General features: G+C 42.0%; 2 protein-coding genes across 2 annotated transcripts in view; both read right to left on the bottom strand.

Annotated features, from left to right (window-relative positions):
- Window positions 1-583: 583 nt before the first annotated feature.
- hhla1 (HHLA1 neighbor of OC90) lies at window positions 584-10,600 on the bottom strand. Its single transcript, XM_084707646.1, has 15 exons — window positions 10,510-10,600; window positions 10,202-10,258; window positions 9,864-9,944; window positions 9,546-9,629; window positions 8,602-8,685; window positions 8,396-8,479; window positions 8,174-8,230; window positions 7,815-7,895; window positions 7,287-7,319; window positions 7,101-7,190; window positions 6,653-6,787; window positions 5,422-5,649; window positions 2,075-2,252; window positions 1,882-1,964; window positions 584-775 (listed from the first exon to the last, which is right to left on the bottom strand). The coding sequence occupies exons 1-15, from the start codon at window positions 10,598-10,600 to the stop codon at window positions 732-734; spliced, it is 1,410 nt and encodes a 469-aa protein (XP_084563772.1). The 3' UTR covers window positions 584-731.
- Window positions 10,601-15,216: 4,616 nt separating this feature from the next.
- Window positions 15,217-23,171, bottom strand: part of kcnq3 (potassium voltage-gated channel, KQT-like subfamily, member 3) — a 49,326-nt gene continuing 41,371 nt past the window's right edge. The window contains exons 9-15 of the mRNA XM_084707278.1: window positions 22,765-22,791; window positions 19,978-20,180; window positions 19,606-19,705; window positions 18,175-18,306; window positions 17,819-17,914; window positions 17,568-17,652; window positions 15,217-17,071 (exon numbers count right to left, since the gene is read on the bottom strand). Of these exons, the coding sequence (XP_084563404.1) occupies window positions 16,265-17,071; window positions 17,568-17,652; window positions 17,819-17,914; window positions 18,175-18,306; window positions 19,606-19,705; window positions 19,978-20,180; window positions 22,765-22,791 (1,450 nt within the window). The 3' untranslated portion in view covers window positions 15,217-16,264. The remainder of the gene's footprint in view (window positions 17,072-17,567; window positions 17,653-17,818; window positions 17,915-18,174; window positions 18,307-19,605; window positions 19,706-19,977; window positions 20,181-22,764; window positions 22,792-23,171) is intronic.

Raw genomic sequence — 23,171 nt, 5'->3', positions numbered from 1 at the left:
ACCCTAGGGTCACTGAGACACGACATACAATGAGATCGTTTGGAGTCTAATTGAATTTTCTTTGAACATAGGTCAAGATCTATTGTAGCCCATCGTCGATCTATTCCACAAATGCCCAGTTTCTTATTTAGAGAAGTACTCTCTCATTTACATTGTAGTCATTTAGCCGACGCTCTAATCCAGAGCGATTTACAATAAGTACAGGGACATTCCCCCAAGGCAAGTAGGGTGAAGTGCCTTGCCCAAGGACACAACGTCATTTGGCACGGCGGGGAATCAATCTGGCAACCTTCAGATTACTAGCCCGACTCCCTCACCGCTCAGCCATCTGACTCCCATCTGACTCCCTATCGTATCGGAAATGTTCCCTGAAGAGGATCATTAAAGCTGCATACTGTGACATTCAGAACAGTAAAAGGTGTTTCTCGGGAAACGGATACACCATCTGCATGACTTAATTCTTTGGACAAGGCTCATCGACAGGTTTAGAGTGAAAGAAAGCCACACTACACAGAGTTAGTTCCCACAGGTGTCGAGGACAATCAAACAACATGTTTATTGGAATTCAGAATACAATGTTGAGAGAAGGTTCAATTAGAATGCGTAGATGGCGGAAGTGTTGATCTCATGGATTAGCTCTCCGTGAGAGAGAGGCGCTTTGAGAGTTTCCTTCCCCTCCTTCTCTTTGTGTCTGGCTACGCTCTTCATCTCTCTTTCTCCTGATATCCTGGTCACAGTTTGTTGCACATTCTCGCAAGGCACCTCTGTTTCAAATCTGACGGGGGAAGGGAAGGCGGTCGGGGGAAAAAAGAGGTATGAGAGACAATTTCAAAGACGTTCAGCTTACCTTGTCAGTTTTAGAACATTTGTTGACACATTTATTTGTGTAACGTTTCTGCAAAGAATGTATTGGAGCCTGCGGAACATGGTACGCCTTAATGCTTCCTTATGGTCACATAAGACAAAAAAGGAGTAAAAGGAGTACTACAATTGTTAGTCAATGGTAAGTGAGTATTACTGTAGGTGTCCTCAACTACTAACAAATTAATGAATGATTTTTTGTAGGCGGGAGGGGCGGGGGGTCTGTGGAGGAGCACTCAGTCAACCGATAGCCATCCTACTTTGTCACGGCACAAAATGGCCGACGCTCCCTCTCCACAGAGCGCTTGCCGAAAGGGCTAACGACGGAGGCCGGTGGTGAAGGACACACGGCCGTATCTGTCCTTGCGGAGTCTGAACCTGGCCTGGGTGGTCTGACGTGCGCTGGTTGTCAAACTCTCTCAGAGAGGCTGATCTGAGCTGACCTGCGTGCCTATTAGTGCCGCGTTTCAATGGGGAAGCTCAGTGTGTTTTGGAGGGCCGGTGGTTTTAATGAGGCCCCCATTTTGACCTGATGAATAGAAGCATCGTCAAGAGAGAGGGGGGGAGGGGGAGAGAGGGGGGGAGAGAGAGACAGAGAGACAGGGGATGGGGAGAGATTCAAGTTCTGTGATCTGCTGTTAATTGTGTCTGGTTTTCATGCGAGACAGTTTAAAGCTGTGAGGTTCACTTCAACCGCCTCCAATCACATCCACGCTCACATTCGAGAGAGAAAAATGTAATCTACCAAATCTGGCCCCTTCTTCTCATTAAATATCTAGTTTTTTGGTGTGAACGTTTGTTCTCTGTACTTCTGAAGGTGATTTGTCAACTCATTTGACTGACTTGGTTCTTGTGATTACGTGATACTATTACACAATCATGGCACTCAAGTACCATCAAGCATGAAAAATCAACAACTCCTTGATATGTGACATAGCTTCGATTGCTCACTGGATGAGCAGATCCGGGAATTCTCCTTTACCAGCTCTACCTGACAACTGACCTCAGATCATCACTTACTTTTAGAGAAGGAAACTCTTCGGACCCGCCTGCACACCTCAAACGTGTGTTTCTCGTACCACAGATGACTGTCGGCACAATATCTGTGAGACAAAACGTAGAATCGGGGTTACAAATCACGAAAACAAAACCATGCCCCTGATCAGAGCCATGTACTGTGGGACAGCATGGCCTCCGCTGAATGTCCCCTGACCTCATCGTCGTCTTGGATCCGTAGGAGCGGCAGAGACACTGGGAGAAGAACTTGCACAGCTCCAAAACGCAGGGCTGCAGCTTGTGGGCGCTGACGGTGGTCGTTGGGGTCGGGCTGGTGAGGTAATCGTCCGTCCACTCCCCCGCGTGGTGCAACGCGGGTCGTCTCCACGGGCAACCTGTCAGGGGAAAGGTCAACGTTTCTTCTTTTATGGTAACAGGCCATTTTCCCGGACGTATATGTTAAACATCTATCTCCACGCGTGTATCATAGTGACATGGTATGTTGTGTTTAAATACCACAGTGTATTGGAGATACATGACAATGTTAACTTCAGCCCAGCACTGTTACCTAGGTTGATAATATTTTCATAAAATGCTCTTATTGGCCTCATCCTCAATGCTACAATCTCTGTTATGAGAGACACACACACTTTTGAATGAGAAACCGCTTAGCCCTGCAAAACCTTTCTTCAGTCACATATCAAATGGCAAATTCAGGCTTCCATCAGGAAAAAAAAAACACATTTATTTCACACAGAATATAGATGAGTTCAACTAATCTTCAAACAAAGTCTGCCCTCTGAGTAAAAATGAAAATTCCATTCGCCCCTTCCACATTTCCCAGCTATTTCCCAGCTCAACCCCACCTGCTAACTCTCGCCCGTGGCTACAGTCTGATCCCTTCAGATGCTCAGCCAATAGGAAGCTTCTCTACTCTCACCTCAGCTGCCGTCCTGCACCCCCCCTCTCCTGCATTGCCACACAGCGGACCCTGCCTGATTACAATCATTACATAGCAGGTGCACGGACACTCAATTACCATATAAATATACGGCAACTTCCTCTCACAAAAGGAGTTACAAGAGCAGAGCTTTTGCTTCCTTTTAAACTGTAGGGCAAGAATGGAGTCAATGTGCTAAGCGAGAAACAGACAATTAGCAGTGAAAAGGTTTGTTGTATGTCACTCTATTTCAAATGATAACTGATCTATAGAGCATTAAACTGGAATTATTGTCCAATTAGGTGCAAATAGATATGCACAGGCATGAATTGATGGGAACAAAAACAGACACAATTATTATAAATCTACTATTTAGTACACATTGCTGTCTTATTTTGGCACATTATGTACAAGACCACATTTTTTCATTTGCCATTGGCAGTACTATATCCCTTGATACGAGTGTTCTATTTTCTGTGTGTCAAGATATCGCCACCTGGTGGCTCCTTCTTTCGCTACACCTTAGATCAGGGTGTGGTAGACGGCTACTGTGAAAAAGATAATGGACTTCTACCTGCTGATGCGACCTTTAGTTTTATAGAGCAGTCAGTTTTGTATTCGAACTTTGAGGAGAAAAGACAGTCCTCTCATTCTACTTTGTTGGACATCAGAAGTGAGACTATCGTCATTATATCCTTAACAACCAATCTGTCAGGCACACACACAACATACTCTCATGATATATTAGATCCTACACTGTAAGCTTAGAACATCACTTAGTAGGTTAGATAATGTTACACTGTAAGCTTAGAACATCACTTAGTAGGTTAGATAATGTTACACTGTAAGCTTAGAACATCATTTAGTAGGTTAGATAATGTTACACTGTAAGCTTAGAACATCATTTAGTAGGTTAGATAATGTTACACTGTAAGCTTAGAACATCACTTAGTAGGTTAGATAATGTTACACTGTAAGCTTAGAACATCACTTAGTAGGTTAGATAATGTTACACTGTAAGCTTAGAACATCACTTAGTAGGTTAGATAATGTTACACTGTAAGCTTAGAACATCATTTAGTAGGTTAGATAATGTTACACTGTAAGCTTAGAACATCACTTAGTAGGTTAGATAATGTTACACTGTAAGCTTAGAACATCACTTAGTAGGTTAGATAATGTTACACTGTAAGCTTAGAACATCACTTAGTAGGTTAGATAATGTTACACTGTAAGCTTAGAACATCACTTAGTAGGTTAGATAATGTTACACTGTAAGCTTAGAACATCACTTAGTAGGTTAGATAATGTTACACTGTAAGCTTAGAACATCACTTAGTAGGTTAGATAATGTTACACTGTAAGCTTAGAACATCATTTAGTAGGTTAGATAATGTTACACTGTAAGCTTAGAACATCACTTAGTAGGTTAGATAATGTTACACTGTAAGCTTAGAACATCACTTAGTAGGTTAGATAATGTTACACTGTAAGCTTAGAACATCACTTAGTAGGTTAGATAATGTTACACTGTAAGCTTAGAACATCACTTAGTAGGTTAGATAATGTTACACTGTAAGCTTAGAACATCACTTAGTAGGTTAGATAATGTTACACTGTAAGCTTAGAACATCACTTAGTAGGTTAGATAATGTTACACTGTAAGCTTAGAACATCACTTAGTAGGTTAGATAATGTTACACTGTAAGCTTAGAACATCACTTAGTAGGTTAGATAATGTTACACTGTAAGCTTAGAACATCACTTAGTAGGTTAGATAATGTTACACTGTAAGCTTAGAACATCACTTAGTAGGTTACATATTGTTATGAGGAGCACTTGTAATTATCTACCTCAAATTGATACTTCCTATATAAAAAAGGCCATTACTGGATAGTAATGTTAAGCTCACTAATGCTACTCATGACTCATGTTAAATTCTGCTTTTGTGATTTTTTTTTAACTCACTCTCCTCTTTGTAGAAGCCATTACTGCAGTATTACACTGTAGCTGAACCCAGCATCTCTTTAGCCTTGTACCCATGGAGATCCACCTCTATGTCTTCTGGAAAACAAACCTGGGTGACCTTCCCTGCAGCCTTTACAACGCCACAGTAATCTCATAGAGAACTGATAAATACAGAACGTATGGCCTTAATTCACTTTTAACCTTTACTGCCCAAGACCACAAAGGCAGTCTCTTGGGAAGTGGCAATGTCTGCGTTTCCATGGCTACTATCTCTCCACACTCGGCTGCGTCCACACACACACACACACACACACACACACACACACACACCTTCCCCTAGACACAGAGTCGATGCCTGTGGACCATCCAGAAATTACATTGAACTTGATCTGATGGAATGGCGGTAGTATTCAACTCTCTGACAGGGTCAGGAGCAGGGAGCCCCTGCTCATCCAATACAGGCACAGCAGGGCATGTGGTACTGTACATTCAGTAACAGTGTGAGCGGTAAATTGGCAGCACTCCCCCCCTGTCAATTACATGCAGCACAGTTCACAGTTTTCATTCATATCTGGTTGCTTCCATCACTATTTTAATTACTCTTCCCTCGATTTAGTTTACCCATCTTGAATTACAAAAGTGAATCTGATTCTTACCTGGCTTCTCAGTGACAGGTGATCTGGTGATCACCCTGGTTCTAGTTGTGGCTGGAGCGCTAGAAGTGGATAGAGCTGTTGTTGCAAATATTGACTCTGTGGTTGTGATCGCATGAGTTGTTCTTGGCGGTGGGCCTGTGGCTGTAAGTGGTCTCGTTATTGTAATAGTTGTGGTCGTTGGTTGAGCTGTTGTCATGGCAAGTTGGGCTGTTGTCATGGCAAGTTGGGCTGTTGTCATGGCAAGTTGATGTGTTGTCATGGAGAGTTGGGCTGTTGTAAAGGCAGGTGGGGCTGTCGTTACGGCAGGTGGGGCTGTTGTCATGGCAGGTAGGGCTGTTGTCATAGCAGGTCGGGCTGTTGTCATGGCAGGTTGGGCTGTTGTCGAGGCAGGTTTTGATTTTGTCCTGGCAGGTTGGGCGAGTGTGATGGTTGCTGGATCAGGTGCTGTGGTTGCCAGGTTAGTGGTGAGTAGGTCTGTGTTTAAAATGATTTGGGTTGTTCTGGGTTGAGTCATTGTGGTTGTTATAGCTGATACAGTGGTCAGCAGAGTGACTGTAGTTGGTGGGAACGTGGTAGGTGAGTCTGTGGCCGTGGTTGGTGTGATCGTTGTGATCGTGGTTGAGGCAACTGGTTGGGCTGGTGTTGATGTTGGTCTGGCTGGTGTTGATGTTGGTCTGACTGGTGTTGATGTTGGTCTGGCTGGTGTTGATGTTGGTCTGGCTGGTGTTGATGTTGGTCTGACTGGTGTTGATGTTGGTCTGACTGGTGATGATGTTGGTCTGACTGGTGATGATGTTGGTCTGACTGGTGTTGATGTTGGTCTGGCTGGTGCTGAAGTTGGTCTGACTGGTGTTGATGTTGGTCTGGCTGGTGCTGAAGTTGGTCTGGCTGGTGTTGATGTTGGTCTGACTGGTGATGATGTTGGTCTGACTGGTGTTGATGTTGGTCTAACTGGTGATGATGTTGGTCTGACTGGTGTTGATGTTGGTCTGACTGGTGTTGATGTTGGTCTGACTGGTGTTGATGTTGGTCTGACTGGTGTTGATGTTGGTCTGATTGGTGTTGATGTTAATATTGGTCTGGCTGGTGTTAATATTGGTCTGGCTGGTGTTGATGTTGGTCTGGCTGGTGTTGATGTTGGTCTGGCTGGTGTTGATGTTGATCTGACTGGTGTTGATGTTGATCTGACTGGTGTTGATGTTGGTCTGGCTGGTGTTGATGTTGGTCTGACTGGTGTTGATGTTGATCTGACTGGTGTTGATGTTGATCTGACTGGTGATGATGTTGGTCTGGCTGGTGTTGATGTTGATCTGACTGGTGTTGATGTTGGTCTGGCTGCGGTTGTAGTGGGTGGTTTTGATTCTGTCTCCAGAGTTGCAGTTGGTAAATCTTTAACAGTGGCTGGGAGAAAAGTGGTCATGTGAGATTCACTTGTAGTTGGTGCTTCTGTTGTTGTCCGGTCTTGAATAATGGATGTAACTGAAGACAATGAAAAACATGATTTTATTATTTTAAGTTGAATATTTATCTGGAGTCTTCCAGCACTACTGATTGTCTGGGGTTTACCAAGTCATTCCTCAATTGTTTAGTAACCTTAATCCTCTTGAATATATCAAAATAATTGTTACTAAAATCTGTTAAATTAAGACTAACTTCAGAAGTGTATTAACAAAGCTCACCTCGTGCAGTGGCATGGACTCTACTGGTTAGTACAGCACTTATCCCAGGTGAGGAAATATGGCTTGCATTTGTTGGCAGTTGGTGCCAACCTAATGTGGCAAGGGAGTCATGGTTTTATACACTGATGTATTTAAATGTTTAAATTTGCTTATGAGAAATTAAATCAGCTGACCTTCTGTACTCACCAATAGGTATCTTGTGAGCCGAGATGTTACCTACTGAAATGAAGAGAGAGAGAGAGAAGCAGAGAGTGTGTGTGTATCTCAAAGGACCTGTTACTTTGAACATAAACATAGCTTGTCAAGCTACTGTAGTGGTGGCTGTTTTGAAGCCACACCTCAAAGCCAGATTTGCACTACAGAGCCGTTTAACTGGTCTTTTCTCTGAAAATGGCTGCCGCTGTTCTTATATCAGTGTAGCTTACCTTGTGCTGCCCTGCCAAAGGAAAAACCCTGCCTCTATTTAAGTCTAGTCTGTGTGCCTGCCTTTATGTCTGCCTTCCTGTGTGTTTGTACCTTGTCTGCCTGCCTGCCTGCCTGCCTGCCTGCCTGCCTGCCTGCCTGCCTGCCTGCCTGCCTGCCTGCCTGCCTGCCTGCCTGCCTGCCTGCCTGCCTGCCTGCCTGCCTGCCTGCCTGCCTGCCTGCCTGCCTGCCTGCCTGTCTGCCTGCCTGTCTGCCTGTCTGTATGTCTGTCTGTCTGTCTGCAAAACTAACCTCTGTGGCTGTCCTCTGTGATGGTCTGGTTGAACAGTGGCTTGATGGAATCCACCTCCCACAGTTTAGACAGGTCTTTATCTGAGGAAACACTTTCATTCAGCAGTGGCACACGAACAACCTCAGCTTCCTCCTCAACAGTATAATGAAGTGTAGATAAAAGTTATTGGAAAGCAAACACGATTGCCCAAGGGCAACATCAAATTTCAAACAGTAGCCTATGTCTTTGAATGTGTTAATGAGATGCAGTGTTCAAGTTCTAAGGTGTGTCATGTACAATCACAAAGCTTGGATTAATTCGAAATTGCCTGATTATTGTAAACAGACGAGAGTACCTGATTCAGACAATTATGACAAACCTGTTTTTCCAGCCATTACACAGATATATGTGCAGTCAGAATGATTTTTCTGGGTCACTGAAATAAACAAATACATAGTCTGCAATTTATAATTAAGAATATTTGTCAATTAATTATGACGCTGCATAAAGTGCACATAAAGGAATTAAAGTCTTACCCTCAAAGTAGACAACCAGGCAATATGAAAATATAAACGACCAACCAGTTTATCTTCCACTATACCTGATAGTATCGAGCTGGATTTGAACAGCTCATGTAGATAGCTTGTGGAATTCCCCATCACATCCAATAATATTGCTGTAAAATCTGTTGGAAAAGTAGAGACATAAACAATATTCCTTAAACACAGTGAAGAAATTATCATTTTAGATCGCCTCAACCAGACAAGGAACAAGAGGCAGAAATAGAGTTTTTACACTTTGTCTTACCTGTTAAATCATTTGTTTCGTTTGTTACACAATAACAGTACCTCTTCGGAAACATATTGTTCTCGAAACTTCGGAAACTTGAAACTACATAACAGAAAAAATTGTAGTTATTTAATAAAAGTATCACAAGTTGGAAATAAGTATGTTAATATTAGCTCTAGCTAAAATGCAGCTAATTTTGTAGTCCATCCCTTACTAGTTTGATTGCCCAAGCAATTGTTTTGCTTGCTTTTGCAAAATGTTAAGTTTCCTCTTATATTGCCTCAGTTAGCTAGCTTGGGAACAAGATGAATCTTCAATAAGATACCTCCAGTTTATCTTCTCGGGATATGGCCACTGGCTAAATGTTTTTCATAATGGACCAACTATTACAACGTTTTGAAATTGATCTTGATCAAATTGATCTTGAAAGGATACCTTATATTACCAACGCACTGGATATGATAAGCTAGCGCTTACAAATGTTTTGGTTGCTTTTTCCACAGGAACACCCTTGCATTTTGAGGTTCATTTTGTTTAGTTGTAACTTGTTTAACTAGCGTTACATGCTCTTATGGTTCTTCCCTTTGGCACTTATTTGGTTTTCACAATGTATGCTTCATGTTTTGGCTACCCGCAATGTTTAGGGCTATATCGTTGTTATGATCAGTGACCTATGCACTTTTGTTAAGCTCTGTCTTGGAAGTCTCTTTGGATAAAAGCGTCTGCTAAATGCATAAATTTAAATGGTACACTTAATTTTCCCCCTATATTGATTGAGGCCACAGGTCATGAGTGTTCCTTACCGACATCTACCACAAGAGGGCGTAGTGGTACCATGCAAAAAGACATTGCCAGAGGTTTAACAATCAGAGCAAGCGTGGCCGTAAATTAATTCCAGATAATGCATATAACTTATGACACCCACTGTAACAATGTTACATGATCAGAGATAGGTTATTTACTGTTGTAGACCAGCAGAGTGAGCTTATGAAGGGCCAGGGAACTGTGTGAGGTCACACTAAGCAGGGAAAATAGCTGATGTGATCCTGCGGGTGCAGAAAAGAGACAGTTTGTGATACCAAAGTACTAAACCGATACGTCATATGATGCAAGTCATCTGTATACAATATGTATAGTTAAAACTACAATTCCAGTAGAATCAGAACACTTCTTTTATCAAACATATCTGATAAATTATTTGGACTAAGAACTTAGTAGGTTACATCACCTTTTCCCACAATCATAATGATACTGTTATCAACATTATTTTACCAACTTACCTGATTGTGTTGAATTAATTAATGTATTGACCAATGGGGTAAGATCTATTGCTGCTGGATCAATATATTGCGCTGGGATTTCTGGGAAGAAAATATACGCACCATAGTTCATGAAAATGGACAAATGGCCATTATGAATATTGCAGAAAACGAGGGGTATCAGAAAAAAGTCAAAGTAAAGTAAAAGTCATCGTCATGAACAATTGCTTGTAATGAAGAATGAAAGAAAATCACATATATTTTATAGATGGTTCCCAAGGTTGCAGAGGATATGGACAGCAGTTAGTTATAGATAATTAATTGTTTTATAAGAAGATGAAAAACTAAAGACTTCGTACCTGTTGATGCTAGAACATCTCTCTTGGACACTTCTTCTTTGGTTTTATGTCTTATAACTATATCATAACAGGAAGTAAAACAGATATCAACAATTAGCAATATTAGTAATAATAAGATTGAAGCCATGGGTTCTCAAAGGACAAGTAGGATATTGTCTGAAATTCATAATAAAACTAACGAGTTACAACACGTTTTGCAACACAGTATGATGCATCGTCAATGCTTCATGCATACGTGTACACTGGAAACGTAAATAAAGATGCACAGGAAAAGGCAGTTAAGGAATAAAGTGAAGTGCATGTCCTACCTATGTTGAAGAGGACTAAAAGTAAAACCACAGACAGACATATTCTGAGACCCAGACTTGAGCGATATCTTGACTTCCAGAAGCTTTCCATTGCATGCGAGAACCCTACCACAACAACACAGCACTGTTATGAAGCTGTCAGACACCAAACTGGCAAAACGTAATTGGTTTGCTTCATATGGGGGCAAGTGTCCTCCATACAATGATGTCACCAATGGATGTCCTCAACTTCTGAGGTGATCTTAGTGAGGCACAACTCCTCACTGCAACCTTCAAGTTTGAAGTTGTAATTTCTGCAATCAGGCCCCTCAAATGAAAATAAATAAATAAATATTCCAAAGCCTTATAGATATGTAGTTTGTATTATGTGCAATACTGACATAAATAAATAAAAACATGTTAAACTCACAATCAGGGAACATCATAATCACACATACTGATTTCAAACAGTTAGAGTGACAAGAGGCTCCCTAAACCAAAACTGTAAAATCCCACAGCGCAAAACATCTTTTGGCACATCAGCCTTTTCTTACAGGGCCTGTAAACTTTGGAACTTACTGCCCACAGAGATTAAGAAGATTTCGGAGTTTAAAATGTTCACCTCAAAGCATAAGGCTTGACTGAAAACAAACCAAAACTGTACCCATTTGTAAATGTTGTGAGTTTTCAATCAGTACAATTGCATTTTGTACTTTTCGAATGAGTTTTTAGAATGAGTGTGTTCTGAATATGTAGAATTGCAACTGTGTATTTTTCTTATTTTGTATTTTTAAAATTGTATGTTGTTTTTATTATGTGTATTTGTAGAAAAGCCCCTACAGGGACGGAGTTGAAATTTATCACTTGCTATAAACTCTATGTGCATCACATCAGCTGCAAACTTTGCTCTGTAGCTATGTTTAACTGCATTGTCCCTGTCAAATAAATTAATGAATAAATATTTTTTTCTCTCAAAATTTAATTAACACAGACACAAGGAAAAAGATCTATTTAAAAATCATATATCGTTTGCCAACTTGTCTATCCATCTCATTTTCCCCCTCATTCCCACCCTCAAAGCCAGTCTATAAAGCGAGACAGCTTACCTCTGTTAATCCCTTGCCTGAAATCAACCACACAGTTTCCCCACCAACATCAACCTTCCACCGCGTCACACAGGGAGCCCTGGCGAATGGTAAAGCCTTTTTTTCCCATCCACTGAACGGTGAAGCCCGATATCAGACTGGCAGCTCACCGAGGCTGTGCGTCAGGCACGGAGGCTGGGCACGGCAGTCTGGGAGTCCAGCAGGTGGGCATAGTGAGACGACTGGGCCCGGTCCTATTAACCTCCACCGGTGGCTGTGTAAATAGCTGTAATATGCTGCTGGAGTGTCATTTGAGACCCCGACGGCAGCGAAGGGGAAGAGGAGTGAAAGGGAGGCTTTAATGATGGAGGAATGGTGGGAACTCCAGTTGCACGGGCACTCATAGTCACGGGCACACAGCCGTAATTGGCAAGGAGAAATAAGCCTTGGGGGCTCCGAGACACTGGCAAGGGCCTGGGAAAAAACTTTTCCTAAGACAAAACCGACTGTGGATTTAAAAAACCTGTCAAGTCTTTTCTGTACAGTTCAGCACTAGTTTTTGGGGGTCTATTGGTTCAATGTGTTAATGTCAACCCTGTTTCTGTTATATTGGAGAACAGAAACTTTAGTTAACAAAGTTAAGACAAGGATGAGAAGGTTATGCAGCTTGACTGATAATTATACTGGCAGCTACACAGAAACTCCACTCTTTTCTTATTGTTTATGTCTCTTTATTATTAACAGGTGCAATTGAAAAGACAACAACATAAGAAAAATCAAGTAAGAATACCATTTGCATATCATATCATCGAATCCAAATGTTAAAAGTGGTGTAGTTCATAATATAAATAACAAGTACGTTTTTGAAAACTAGAATGAGTAAAGCAATGTTATACAGCTCAGAAGGCCACTAGTGTAAAGTAGTTTGGTAACACTTTACCTTAAGTTGATATTAAACAAAACTACTTTGAGATTACTCTGTTGTTACATATTCAGTCAGATAAACTCAAAGTAATGTGTTACCAGTTGTATTATCATAATACTATTTAGAGTAGGATATTGGGAAAAAGGTTAAACAAAAACCGTTTTAACCTCAATAAAATTTCTGCTAATTGGCTACATAAAACTGTCATAGTAATTAATGCCTGTCAGAAAAAAAAAACTTCTCCACACTGAACAAGTTAAAAATGTTGTTTATATTCTGCTATTCTTCGTTTGCTGATCATCACAATCATGGGCCACTAAGCGAAACGTTTTTCCATGAGTATGACAGTAAAAAATAAAAATAAAATTGAAACAAAGCAACAAAAACAAGTGATCTGTAAATTATACTTTAAAAGGGCAAGGCACAAATAATTCATACCAGTTGTATGTCCATAATTACAGGTTGTGCCAAATGTACATCCGCACATTTTATGGTATGCATTTACAGTATACAAATAACCAAATCTGATCGATAAACCAAGACATCGCAGCTAGCACTGCTGCGCTTTCTGACTGGAACAGATGAACACAGTACATGTATGGAGCCTGATATTCACACTGTAAACGTGCACATGACCAAATACCATTTAAAAGCACAAGTTGTGACGTTGGGGCTAGGTGCACATGTTGCATGGCATGGGAACCAAATGATGGCGAATTAACAACAGCCAATAATAAGCCGGTGAGAAATCAGTTTGTAAGCGGAATCAGTTGAGAGGAAGTGAAGATGAGCTGCAAGTAATGGAACATTGTTTCCCATGGGCGATGGGCCCTGTGCTACAGTGACTGATACTGGACAGCAGAACTTCACAGCCATGCTGATGGTCCATGAATGGATGACCCCTCTCAGCTGAATCTCTGACTGTGAAAACAACACTTACAAGTCAACATATTAACCCTCCCACACCTGCCAAGTAGGTACTGGGCTTTTTAAATGACAGATCAGTGTCTCAAAAACAATAACTTCAATGTGGATTATTAACACGAACAGCCACTCGTTGTCAAATAAAAGGTTAAAACGTTGGCAAACAGGCTTCTAGAAAAAATTGGATAAATCCATTGCTTTATTAATTTATTTTTCTACACAAAGTATGTTGTGTATGTTGTTTACTGGATTCAACAATCTTAACTGATTGCATTAACTAATAAGAAAGTAAAATTGATATTTTATAGGCCTGTTCCTATGGTTGCAGCATGTCAAAGGCTTAAACACACAACAACTCAGACACATAGTAGACTCACATTATTTTCTCAATTCAGTTTGACGTTCCAAACTGAATTGAACTTACCTCTAACATTTATATTTTGGAAGACCTCTTATTGTATTTGGAAAATTCCCCCAAGACAATATAGATTTTTGAAAGGTTTAAAACAGTAATTTGCCGTGCAAATATAAATCCATACATATTGATTGTAGCTGACATGCTACTGTATGAATACTTGATGAAGAATATATTTCAGATTTTAAATATTTGTCTGGTGTCAGTTGATGATTTTAAACGGTAAATGATAAAAAGCAAGAGGATGGAGATGAAGAAAGAAAATTAATTCAGCTCAGGGAAAAAGGTGAAAAAGGTGAAGGTTAGATAAAAGGAAGGAATGACAATCTGCCTTATTATATAAGAACACGAACAAAAACAGCATTCTTTGGTGGGTGGACAATGATGAACCATCACACTTAGTTACCTCCTCAAAAATCCAGCCTGCTTTTGTTAAGAAATTACAGTGATTCCTTTTGAATCGAAGAAATCAATTTTAACGGTATTTAAATGAAAATCTTACATAAGTGTACATCGAGAGCAATAAAAACAGCATGGAATGTAGATGTGGACATTGTAGAATCACAAAAGATGTTGTGTCATTTCTGTCGGTTGCGTCAAGTCCACCACTGGAGAATGACAGCTCATGTAGACTACATGTTGAAGGCACAATGAAGATAATTATTCCAGAGAGCCAAAACACAGTTAAAACAGATGGATCCAGTGTAACCGCTGCATAGTGAACGCTATGTTCCTACACTCACACATCTGAGCAGAAAGCATGCTGATAAATAGGTAACCAGTAGCCATTTGCTGATTACCATCCTTATAGGTTGGTATTTAACTAATTTAGGACTATATATTAAATTGAATGTCACATAAAAACCCTCATACTTTAAGTCTTAAAGTTAACGGCCTGTTAACTGATGGGCCTGATGTGTTTGAATGGTTACAGATAACCGGAAGGGACTTGAACCTAAGCAATGAAGGATGCTGTTCGTGTTGTACTTTTACCGATCTTTGCTCATCTTAAGTTAGCTATTTATGAGGAAAATCCTCATAATTCCTTGGCCATGTTTCTCTTACTTTTATCAAGTTAGTAAGACGATATTTAAAATACTTTAATACATCTTCCTACATTAACATGGCCTAATGCAAACTTTCCACATTTATTATACTTGCTAACTTAGCTTTTTTTTTTTTTTCAAACATATCAACAATTTATTTTAGATACTACCCTGTAAATGAACCCACATTAAATGTAGTCAACAATTGAGCTTCTCAGAATTTATCTGAAAATATTTTTTTTCTTTTTAACCTTTTAGCTTGCCCAAAGGGCGTTATAGCTGTTATCAAACAAGATTTGTCTTGTCTTAATATACAGTACCTTATGACTGGGCCAAATACATTGATGTGTGGACTAATCCAAACCATGTTCATGAACACTTAACTAGGTCTGTATTCCCAGTTCATTACCTATGTCCATCTGCAACCAGTTTCTTTTACATGTTTATCAGTTACCTTTTATAAGTGTCTTTCACTTCTGAACATATGAGCCAATAAATCCTATTTTATTGGTTTGTTTTTGGATGCAATGAAGGAAAGCATTAAATAAAGACAAGATGTGCCGTAGAACATGGGTTTTAGTGTTTGAGATTGAATTCCAGAAAGGATTTATAGTGAAGCATACAGCTTGAAAAATGAAGATACATGTTTTAAGTTTCTTACAAAGTGTATTGACTAAACAAACATCATGGAATCCTTTATCTTTGACTTGCCACTTTTGTTGAATCTCCCATAGTAATAACCAACTAGTATAAAACAATGAGACAGGAGACTTAAAAATATCAATCTCAACCGTTCTTGGTGCATCATCATGCAAACCATGCAAAAAAATGAAAATGTATTCTTATAAAAAAATAAGTGTTACAAAATGGCATAGCATTTATAAGTATCCATTCAAACTCGTTTTCTTTTACCTGATACCTGAACTTTGCAATGTCTACCTCTAAAAATTGCATGCATTACATGCAGTGCGGTTTGCTTTGCAGCGATAAAGCTTTGGGTGTATATATATATAGTTGTATTAATGTTTATATATTTTTCATCCTCGCTAAATTTCTGTGGTGAGTGCGCTGTACAAAGTCTGTTTACTATACAAACAGAGAGTTGTTGTCTATGTAAGCTCCCGTGAAGCTTCTGCTTTCTCTATGCCACTGAGTCGAGTGTGTATCAAAAGACTTGGGAGAGTTAATGACAATGCCAAGTCCATCAAACCATACTGAGGTCAAACCGATCTTACCCAGGTTTGTTCAGACTGGAGTTGTTTCTGACATCTCACCAAGTGTTTTGGACCCCTAAACCCACTTGAATCTCCAGGCACGGCCTGTCATTTCACCTTCAGTCAAGTTAGATCTGGGGTTCGAGTCAGTCAGGGCTTGGGTGGGCTCATGGAGGGGTGTTCCACACGGAGTCAGGAAAGCCCTCCCCGGTGGAGGACAGGGGGAGAGCACCCCCGCTGGGTGTAAAGGGGTCAGAATCCGTGTCGGTCTCCCCCTCCGCCAGGTAGCGTCTCCCCCTCGCCTGGTCTCCTTCCCCCTCCTCCCCAGCGGCCCCCATCGAGGGGTCCCCCTCCCCCTCCTGTTCGCCCGATATGCTGAATCCGCTGGGAGAGCGCTCCAGCTCCTCGTGGTTCACCGAGAGCATGGAGAGCGGAGTGTCCCCTCCCCGCCCCGTGGTCCTGCCCAGCCCCGCCGACAGCTGCTCCATGCAGGGGCTGTCCCCTTCCCCTCGCCCAGCCATCTGGAAGTCCTGCAGGGAGCTGATGGGGAGGACTGTAGGCCGCTCTGTGTAGGTCGGGATGAGGCCGGGGTGGCGGTGGGGCGGGGGCGGGGGCGGGGGGTGCTGGTGATCCAGGGGTAGGCACCCGCCCCCAGGCAGCCCCAGCCCTCCTCCACCCTCTCCCCTCCCAGCAGTGCGAAGCTCCTTGTGGTGGCTATAATAAGGCATGACCTTGCTCACGGGTACCTGGTAAGACATGTGCGGGCAGGTCTCGCTGTAGTTTAAGAAGACCCGCCGGATCTCGGCGTAGCCACGGCCGTCCCTGGCGTCCAGGCCGCAGAGGGGGTCGCCCGCCGTGGGGTTACAGGGATCCATGGTCATGTGAGCTGCACCGGCCGAGTCCACCTGGAGGTGTTCGATGTGCTGGACGTGCATGTCCACCAGGAAGTCCAGCTTCTTCTCCATGTCCTCCACCTGGACAGACACACATGGGCAGAGGTGTCGGTTTCATCATGCATGGGTGGATCGTGTCACACTCACTTTTTCGAAAAGGTTAAACATTTATTCAATGACTGCGTCCTCAGTTCCTCAAAATCTCCCCCCCCACGTTGGAAAAGAAACCTACGCTCCTGCTCATGGTTGTTCATCATGTGCCAGATCCCATTTATGTTTTACAAGCTGCTGGGTAACATTGCGTATACCCCATCCCAGGAACGTCTTTGCACACTAAAGTCTTAAAATGATCTCAATAAAAAAAAATACAGTTCAGTGTGTAGATACAGGAGCCAAAAGAACAAAGAGGAAAAAACTACCACCCAATCATTGCTAAATTTAGATGTGCACAATGTATATTTAGCTTATGTTGGCCATGGTCATTGAGGATAAGCCCATTAGCCATAAAAAAATGGCATCGTGGTCAGGCAATAAGCACTCAACCAGAAGGTTTCAATCAAGTCTAATAGCTCTTTACCTGTCTCTCTACTCTGACGAATCGGCCCATCATGCTTTGGTCATCAGTATCCGCCAAGGATGCTTTGGCTAGATAGGTTTCTTGTCTGCAACACAATCACAGATAAATATAGTTCAACCACATAAATATGTCAACACGGTACGTTTGTGGTAGGTCAAGGGACCAGGAAAGAGATGGAACGTGGCATAATGAAGATCTATGCATATTGAGTGTGCAAATGTATTAGCACATAATGCTATTTGGGTTTGGACCTGGGAGACTGTTGAGGTGGGTAGGCAAAGGGGGTCTTCTGAGTCTTCTTGTGTTTCGGGGTGAGAGGGGGTCCAGGGGCCAGGATCATGTCTATTCTGAAAAGCGAAAGAAGCGCGGACAAACGAGATTTGAGTTCAAATGTAGAACACAACGTAACTTGACTTCTTTGATTTGTTCCCTGACGTGAATTCATCACGGCAGTTTGACACTGCACAAGAGGAATGTGTGGACGCTCAAAGTAGAAAACAACCTCGTAAATAAAATAAAAAGTCACCTCACGCATTCATGTTCGTGAGCACATATGGATGCTTTAGATAGCATATATTTAAGTGTATTCCAATCCAACGCTGCCCACCTTGTCTGAAGGTATTTGATCCTGCAGAGCATGTCCAGATGTCCGGCAGAGTACTGCTCAATCACGTCCTTCACATCGTAAGGCCTCAACGTCTCCTTGAATCGCTTTTTGTTTAAGAGGAACCTCATGATCCTGTGAGAGAAACGGTTCATATGAGAAAATATTGGAGCCTATTAGACTATGAAAGATATATGATCAATATGGTAAAATCCATTAGAAACGACTTAAATATCACTGTAACCAAAGACGGTATAAATATACTTAAACGAGGAACATTTTAAATGTTGGCATAAAATTATAATGTGATATCAGATATTGGATAGGATTAATAATGTTTGCTATGTTGTAAAAACATCTATAAACACAACTTGACGACTCCTTTACGCCATTGAAAAAACTTGGCAACGTTTTTTATGATTCAAACTGATTAGTCTGAGAACTCTTTCAGGCTAGCTTTGTTTGACACATGCACAGTGAAACCTCTTATTGGTGACTTGAACTCAACAGCCTTTCCGTGGTAGAGTGGTGCTAGACAAGTATCACTCTCTGACAGCCTGAACTTATCTTGAAACGAAACCCCACAGAAGTCAACGTCCTATTCACGAGTCCATTCACACACAGATAATGGAGTGGAAGGGAATACACATTCATGGTGTGTTGATCACTCATCTCTTAGGTATTCATGAAACATTGGGTTCTTACATTATGTCAAAGGTGTGGCCTATAGATGTTCAACTAAATGTGTGTCTGTGTTTGGTGTTTACAAAGGAAACGATTCCCAGTCTCTGGTCTACAATGCCGTCGAATAGCAATGATTCATGCTTCGGTTGTAGCACTGTGGTAAAGGTTTTTATTCCGTAAGAGCAGAGACATTCCTTTGCCTCTGTTCTTAGGGAATAAAAACCTTTACCGCATTCGTATTTTATTTAATGTGAGCCCTGGTAGTCAATCCTTCATCCTACTGGTCTTTCCGGAGACAAGAGGAAGACAGCCTAACAAGCCCTCAAATGGTGCTTCAAACTCTGTAATCCCTAAACTGTGCTCGATTTCAGCTTTAAGGCAGAGTAAAACTGAGAAAATAAGTCAAAGTGCTATCTCCCTCACTCTCACCCAGCACAGTAGACAGCCTCAAGCAAACGCTCAAATAGTTTGAAAGGATTTAAACTGTAATTTGACCAGAGTCGTTTCTGAACTGGCTTGGCTGAGGCTATGAGTTGTGTTCCTTGGAGGAAGGGTGGAGGGTCTGTTGTGGCAGCAAGAAGTTCAGGAAGGACAGTAGTTGGAACTTCCTGTACAGTAGCTGGAACTTCCTGCACGGCAGCCGGAACTTCCTGTAAAGTAGCTGGAACTTCCTGTACAGTAGCTTGAACTTCCTGTACAGTAGCTGGAACTTCCTGCACGGCAGCTGGAACTTTAAGGCTGCAGGCTCACCTGACCGCTCTGATGACCAGCTTCAGAGTGGGGATCATCTCTTCCAGCAGGATGTCTGGAGGGAAGCCTCTCTCCTCGGGGTCCTGCAAGCCTCCAGCATCTGGTGGGACAAACACAATGTCACAACTGAACACATTAGCAGGTGACTTCAAAGGACGTCGGGTTCAGATATCCTCATATGCGCAACATACGAAAACCGTTGGTCACTGAGACACGGTGATGCCGCGGCACCCAAGAACCTTTGTGCGTTCCCGACTGTGGTGAAAAGTTAGCCTGAATAGACAACAACCTGATGCAACGAAAGCTCTTTATATCACAGAATAAATTGTTACTGAAAAGGACTTTTTGGAAGTCTTTGTGTTGTCTCTGTACCTTCAGAGCTCTGGCGCAGCGTGTAGGCTTTCATGCGGAAGGCGGTGCGGAAGCGCTCCCGGTTACTGAAGCCAGCCGGTTTGGCCTCCTTCGAAGGGCTCTCTTCTATGGAGTCTGCGTTCCCTGGCATGATGGGCTTACCCCTCCCTATGGACTGCCGGGAGTTGGGTAGGCGCACTCGCTCCAGCAAGGTCAGCTTTTGGCTACTAGAGAGAAAGGGCAAGTTGGTCAGATCCATTTCAAGATATCAATACTCTTTATTTGATGTTATAGAAGGTTTCTTTAATGATAATTGATGATAAACGACAGTGAACTCAGATAAGAATGTTGATACCAGGGCAACTGAGCGTTCTCAGGGAACGACAACACTCTCAGTCGAGTATCCCTTTTCTTTAAACAACCGCTTATTTAGAAATTAGTGTTTTTCAGCTTCCAAGAAACAGTGCTTTGGCACTAAGGAAGACTCAAAGAACCACGGGAGATTGGACTCCTTTATTGTCCAATCACTGGCAATATTTGGCAGAGAAGAGAGCTCACTGGGTAAAACAAGACTCCTGTGCCTTGGGTGGAGGTAACCCGAGCCGACAACAGCACAACAAGGCCTCCGAAACGCAAATCATTCTCCCGGACTTTTCTCCCACAGAGGAGACACAATATGCTCCTCTATCTCGCCCCGGGCAGAAAGGGACGCGCAGATTACGGTGGTGAGAGGCTGGAGAATGGGAAGCTTTAAAGGGGGAAGAGAGACTCTTTCCCGCCTCTCTGACGGGATAAAGGAGAGAAAATTAGACGTGATTACCGCGATCCGTTACAATAATCGAAGAGCACAACAAAAACGTCTCCACGATCCCCTTCGTCCACCGCTCGTCCTCTGAGACGTGCCGGTCTTCAAAGCGTTGCGATGCACCCCATCCTCTCAGTTATGATGTCATTTCTATGTTTCTATACCCTCAAACAGTATCAGTATCACCAGCACTCTGAAGTAAAGTCCCCTGTTTTCCTTGTCTCCACACGTATACTATATGTCCGGGGAATAACATTTTGATAGGCGACAAGAGCGGGCAGATAACCTCTTGGTTCTTCGCTTATCGTCCATTATTTCTACAGCAGGGCCACTTTTGTTTCTGTCATTGCTAAAAAACTCTCTGGCTCAAATCCACCTGATCTTTCAAAGCCAGCGTGATAATGTCAGGCCACTCATTTCCCACCCCCAGATCCTATCGGTGCACTCTTTCTTTCGCACTTTTGCTTTGCTCATTCTCTCTCTCTCTCTCTCTCTCTCTCTCTCTCTCTCTCTCTCTCTCTCTCTCTCTAGCTTCTCTCCCTCTCTATCTCTCTGTCCTCCCCCCCACTCTCTCTCTCTCCCTCTCTATCTCTCTCTCTAGCTTCTCTCCCTCTCTATCTCTCTGTCCTCCCCCCCCTCTCTCTCTCTCTCTCTCTCTCTCCCTCTCTATCTCTCTGTCCTCCCCCTCTCTCTCCCTCTCTCGTCTCTCTCTCTCTCCCTCTCTCATGTCTGAGTGTTGGCAGAGGTGTCCAGGGCTTGGCTTCTGGGACAGCTGCCAAGTAGCATTTAGGGGCCAGTAACTCAATCCTGAGTGGTGAACATGGATTAGTAGAGAGAGAGAGAGGGAGAAGAGGCGGAGGGCAGTGGTCAGGGCCAAGGCGTTGGAGCAGAACGTATGCACTGATAGGCCCTCATTACCAGACTATCAGGACCAAGGAAGCAGTGGTGAGTCTGGTGCATAGCACAGTGACACACAAACAGGAAGGAGATGACAGAGTAGTCTGAGAGCGTGAGAGTCAGTCCAGAGAGAACAGAGGCGTTATTAGACTGTATGATTAGATTTTTCTTGTGGTGAATTGCAACTAAATGAATGATGGTTTTTATTTTCTGTTTATTTGTGAAGACTTGTGAAGATTTTTGTGAAATAGCAACATGTCTTTCTCTTTGTCTCAGACAACATATACTTCAGAGAGGGCGTCAAAGAAAGGTGTCGCATTACATTGAGGTTTCTGGAAAAACCCACTATCTGCTCTGTGGGCTTGTGAGAAAGACATTCATACTGTGACCTCATCTGGGCATCTTAATATGTCTCTATCTAACTATGAAGGCAGGAATCTGTCTGTCTTTCTGCGGCTCAATGATCTTGAGAACTGGGCACAGTATGAAGTTAGAATATGGAAGGTGTGTTGCTAACAACCCAAGGATGTGCAGTGTTGAGTGTGGTATCCTTCTGCATGGCAGGATATGCTCAGAGACCCACGCCGTTCGCCAGACCAGAAAACTATTTCACCTACACGAGCACTGCACTATAGTTGATCAAATTTACAAATAAACCAGGTCCCTTGCGTCATTGTTTTTCTATACTACTATTTGTAACATTTTTAATGTGGAGCAATAAAATTAAAATTAAACAACCCAAGACTCATCATTACTCTTTTCTCTGGATGATGCAGCTGCTATTCATTATTTAAACCAAACTAATGGACTCAATAATGGGATTCTGAAATAATCTCAACAATTATGTCATAAAATGTCTGATATGATAGATATGTGAGTGTCCATAATGGAACATATATTTACTGGAACCATTAGCCACGGCTTTGCAGGGAAATTGATACGAGTTCTGATTTACTATCTGAAGTTATTTGAAGGGGGATATTCAGATTGTATCATGACATTTTCTGGCTTAAAGAGATCATTAAAATGCCATCAGTAATGTTGGATATGTATACCGTATGTTTGAGACGTGTATCATCGTCAGGGATCAAAGAATGGAGACTTACCTTGCTATGCCCTCCAAATGATCCTTTCTGAGGAAACAAATAGAAATTGTTAGTCATTAAAGTTTGTTGTTTGTTTTGCAGATAAAAACAAGTCTGTTGTCCAGACAGACGGTCACAACACTAAACACTTTCTGTCTGTTTTCATTCATTTTTTGGTGAACCAGTCGGGATCAGGGGGGGCCACAGGACATCTGTACCTCACAGATGTATCACTTGTATTGTCACGGGAAATTCCTGTTTTTTCAGTGGAAACCAAGGTCTCCAATGGATTCAGGATAAAGTTAATCATGCAAAGTAAAGAATAAAACAGAACAGGAAAAAAGTAAATCGATAAAATTATGATGATAATTTAAACTAACAAATTATAGTGTATATATATATATACATATAAATCAATAATTAAATGA

This window comes from Hypomesus nipponensis, chromosome 10 (genome assembly GCF_054491055.1).
Source record: "Hypomesus nipponensis isolate SF chromosome 10, ASM5449105v1, whole genome shotgun sequence".
Taxonomy (NCBI): domain Eukaryota; kingdom Metazoa; phylum Chordata; class Actinopteri; order Osmeriformes; family Osmeridae; genus Hypomesus; species Hypomesus nipponensis.
The sequence above is the reverse complement of the archived record's forward strand: the minus strand, read 5'-3'. Positions and strand labels throughout refer to the sequence as shown.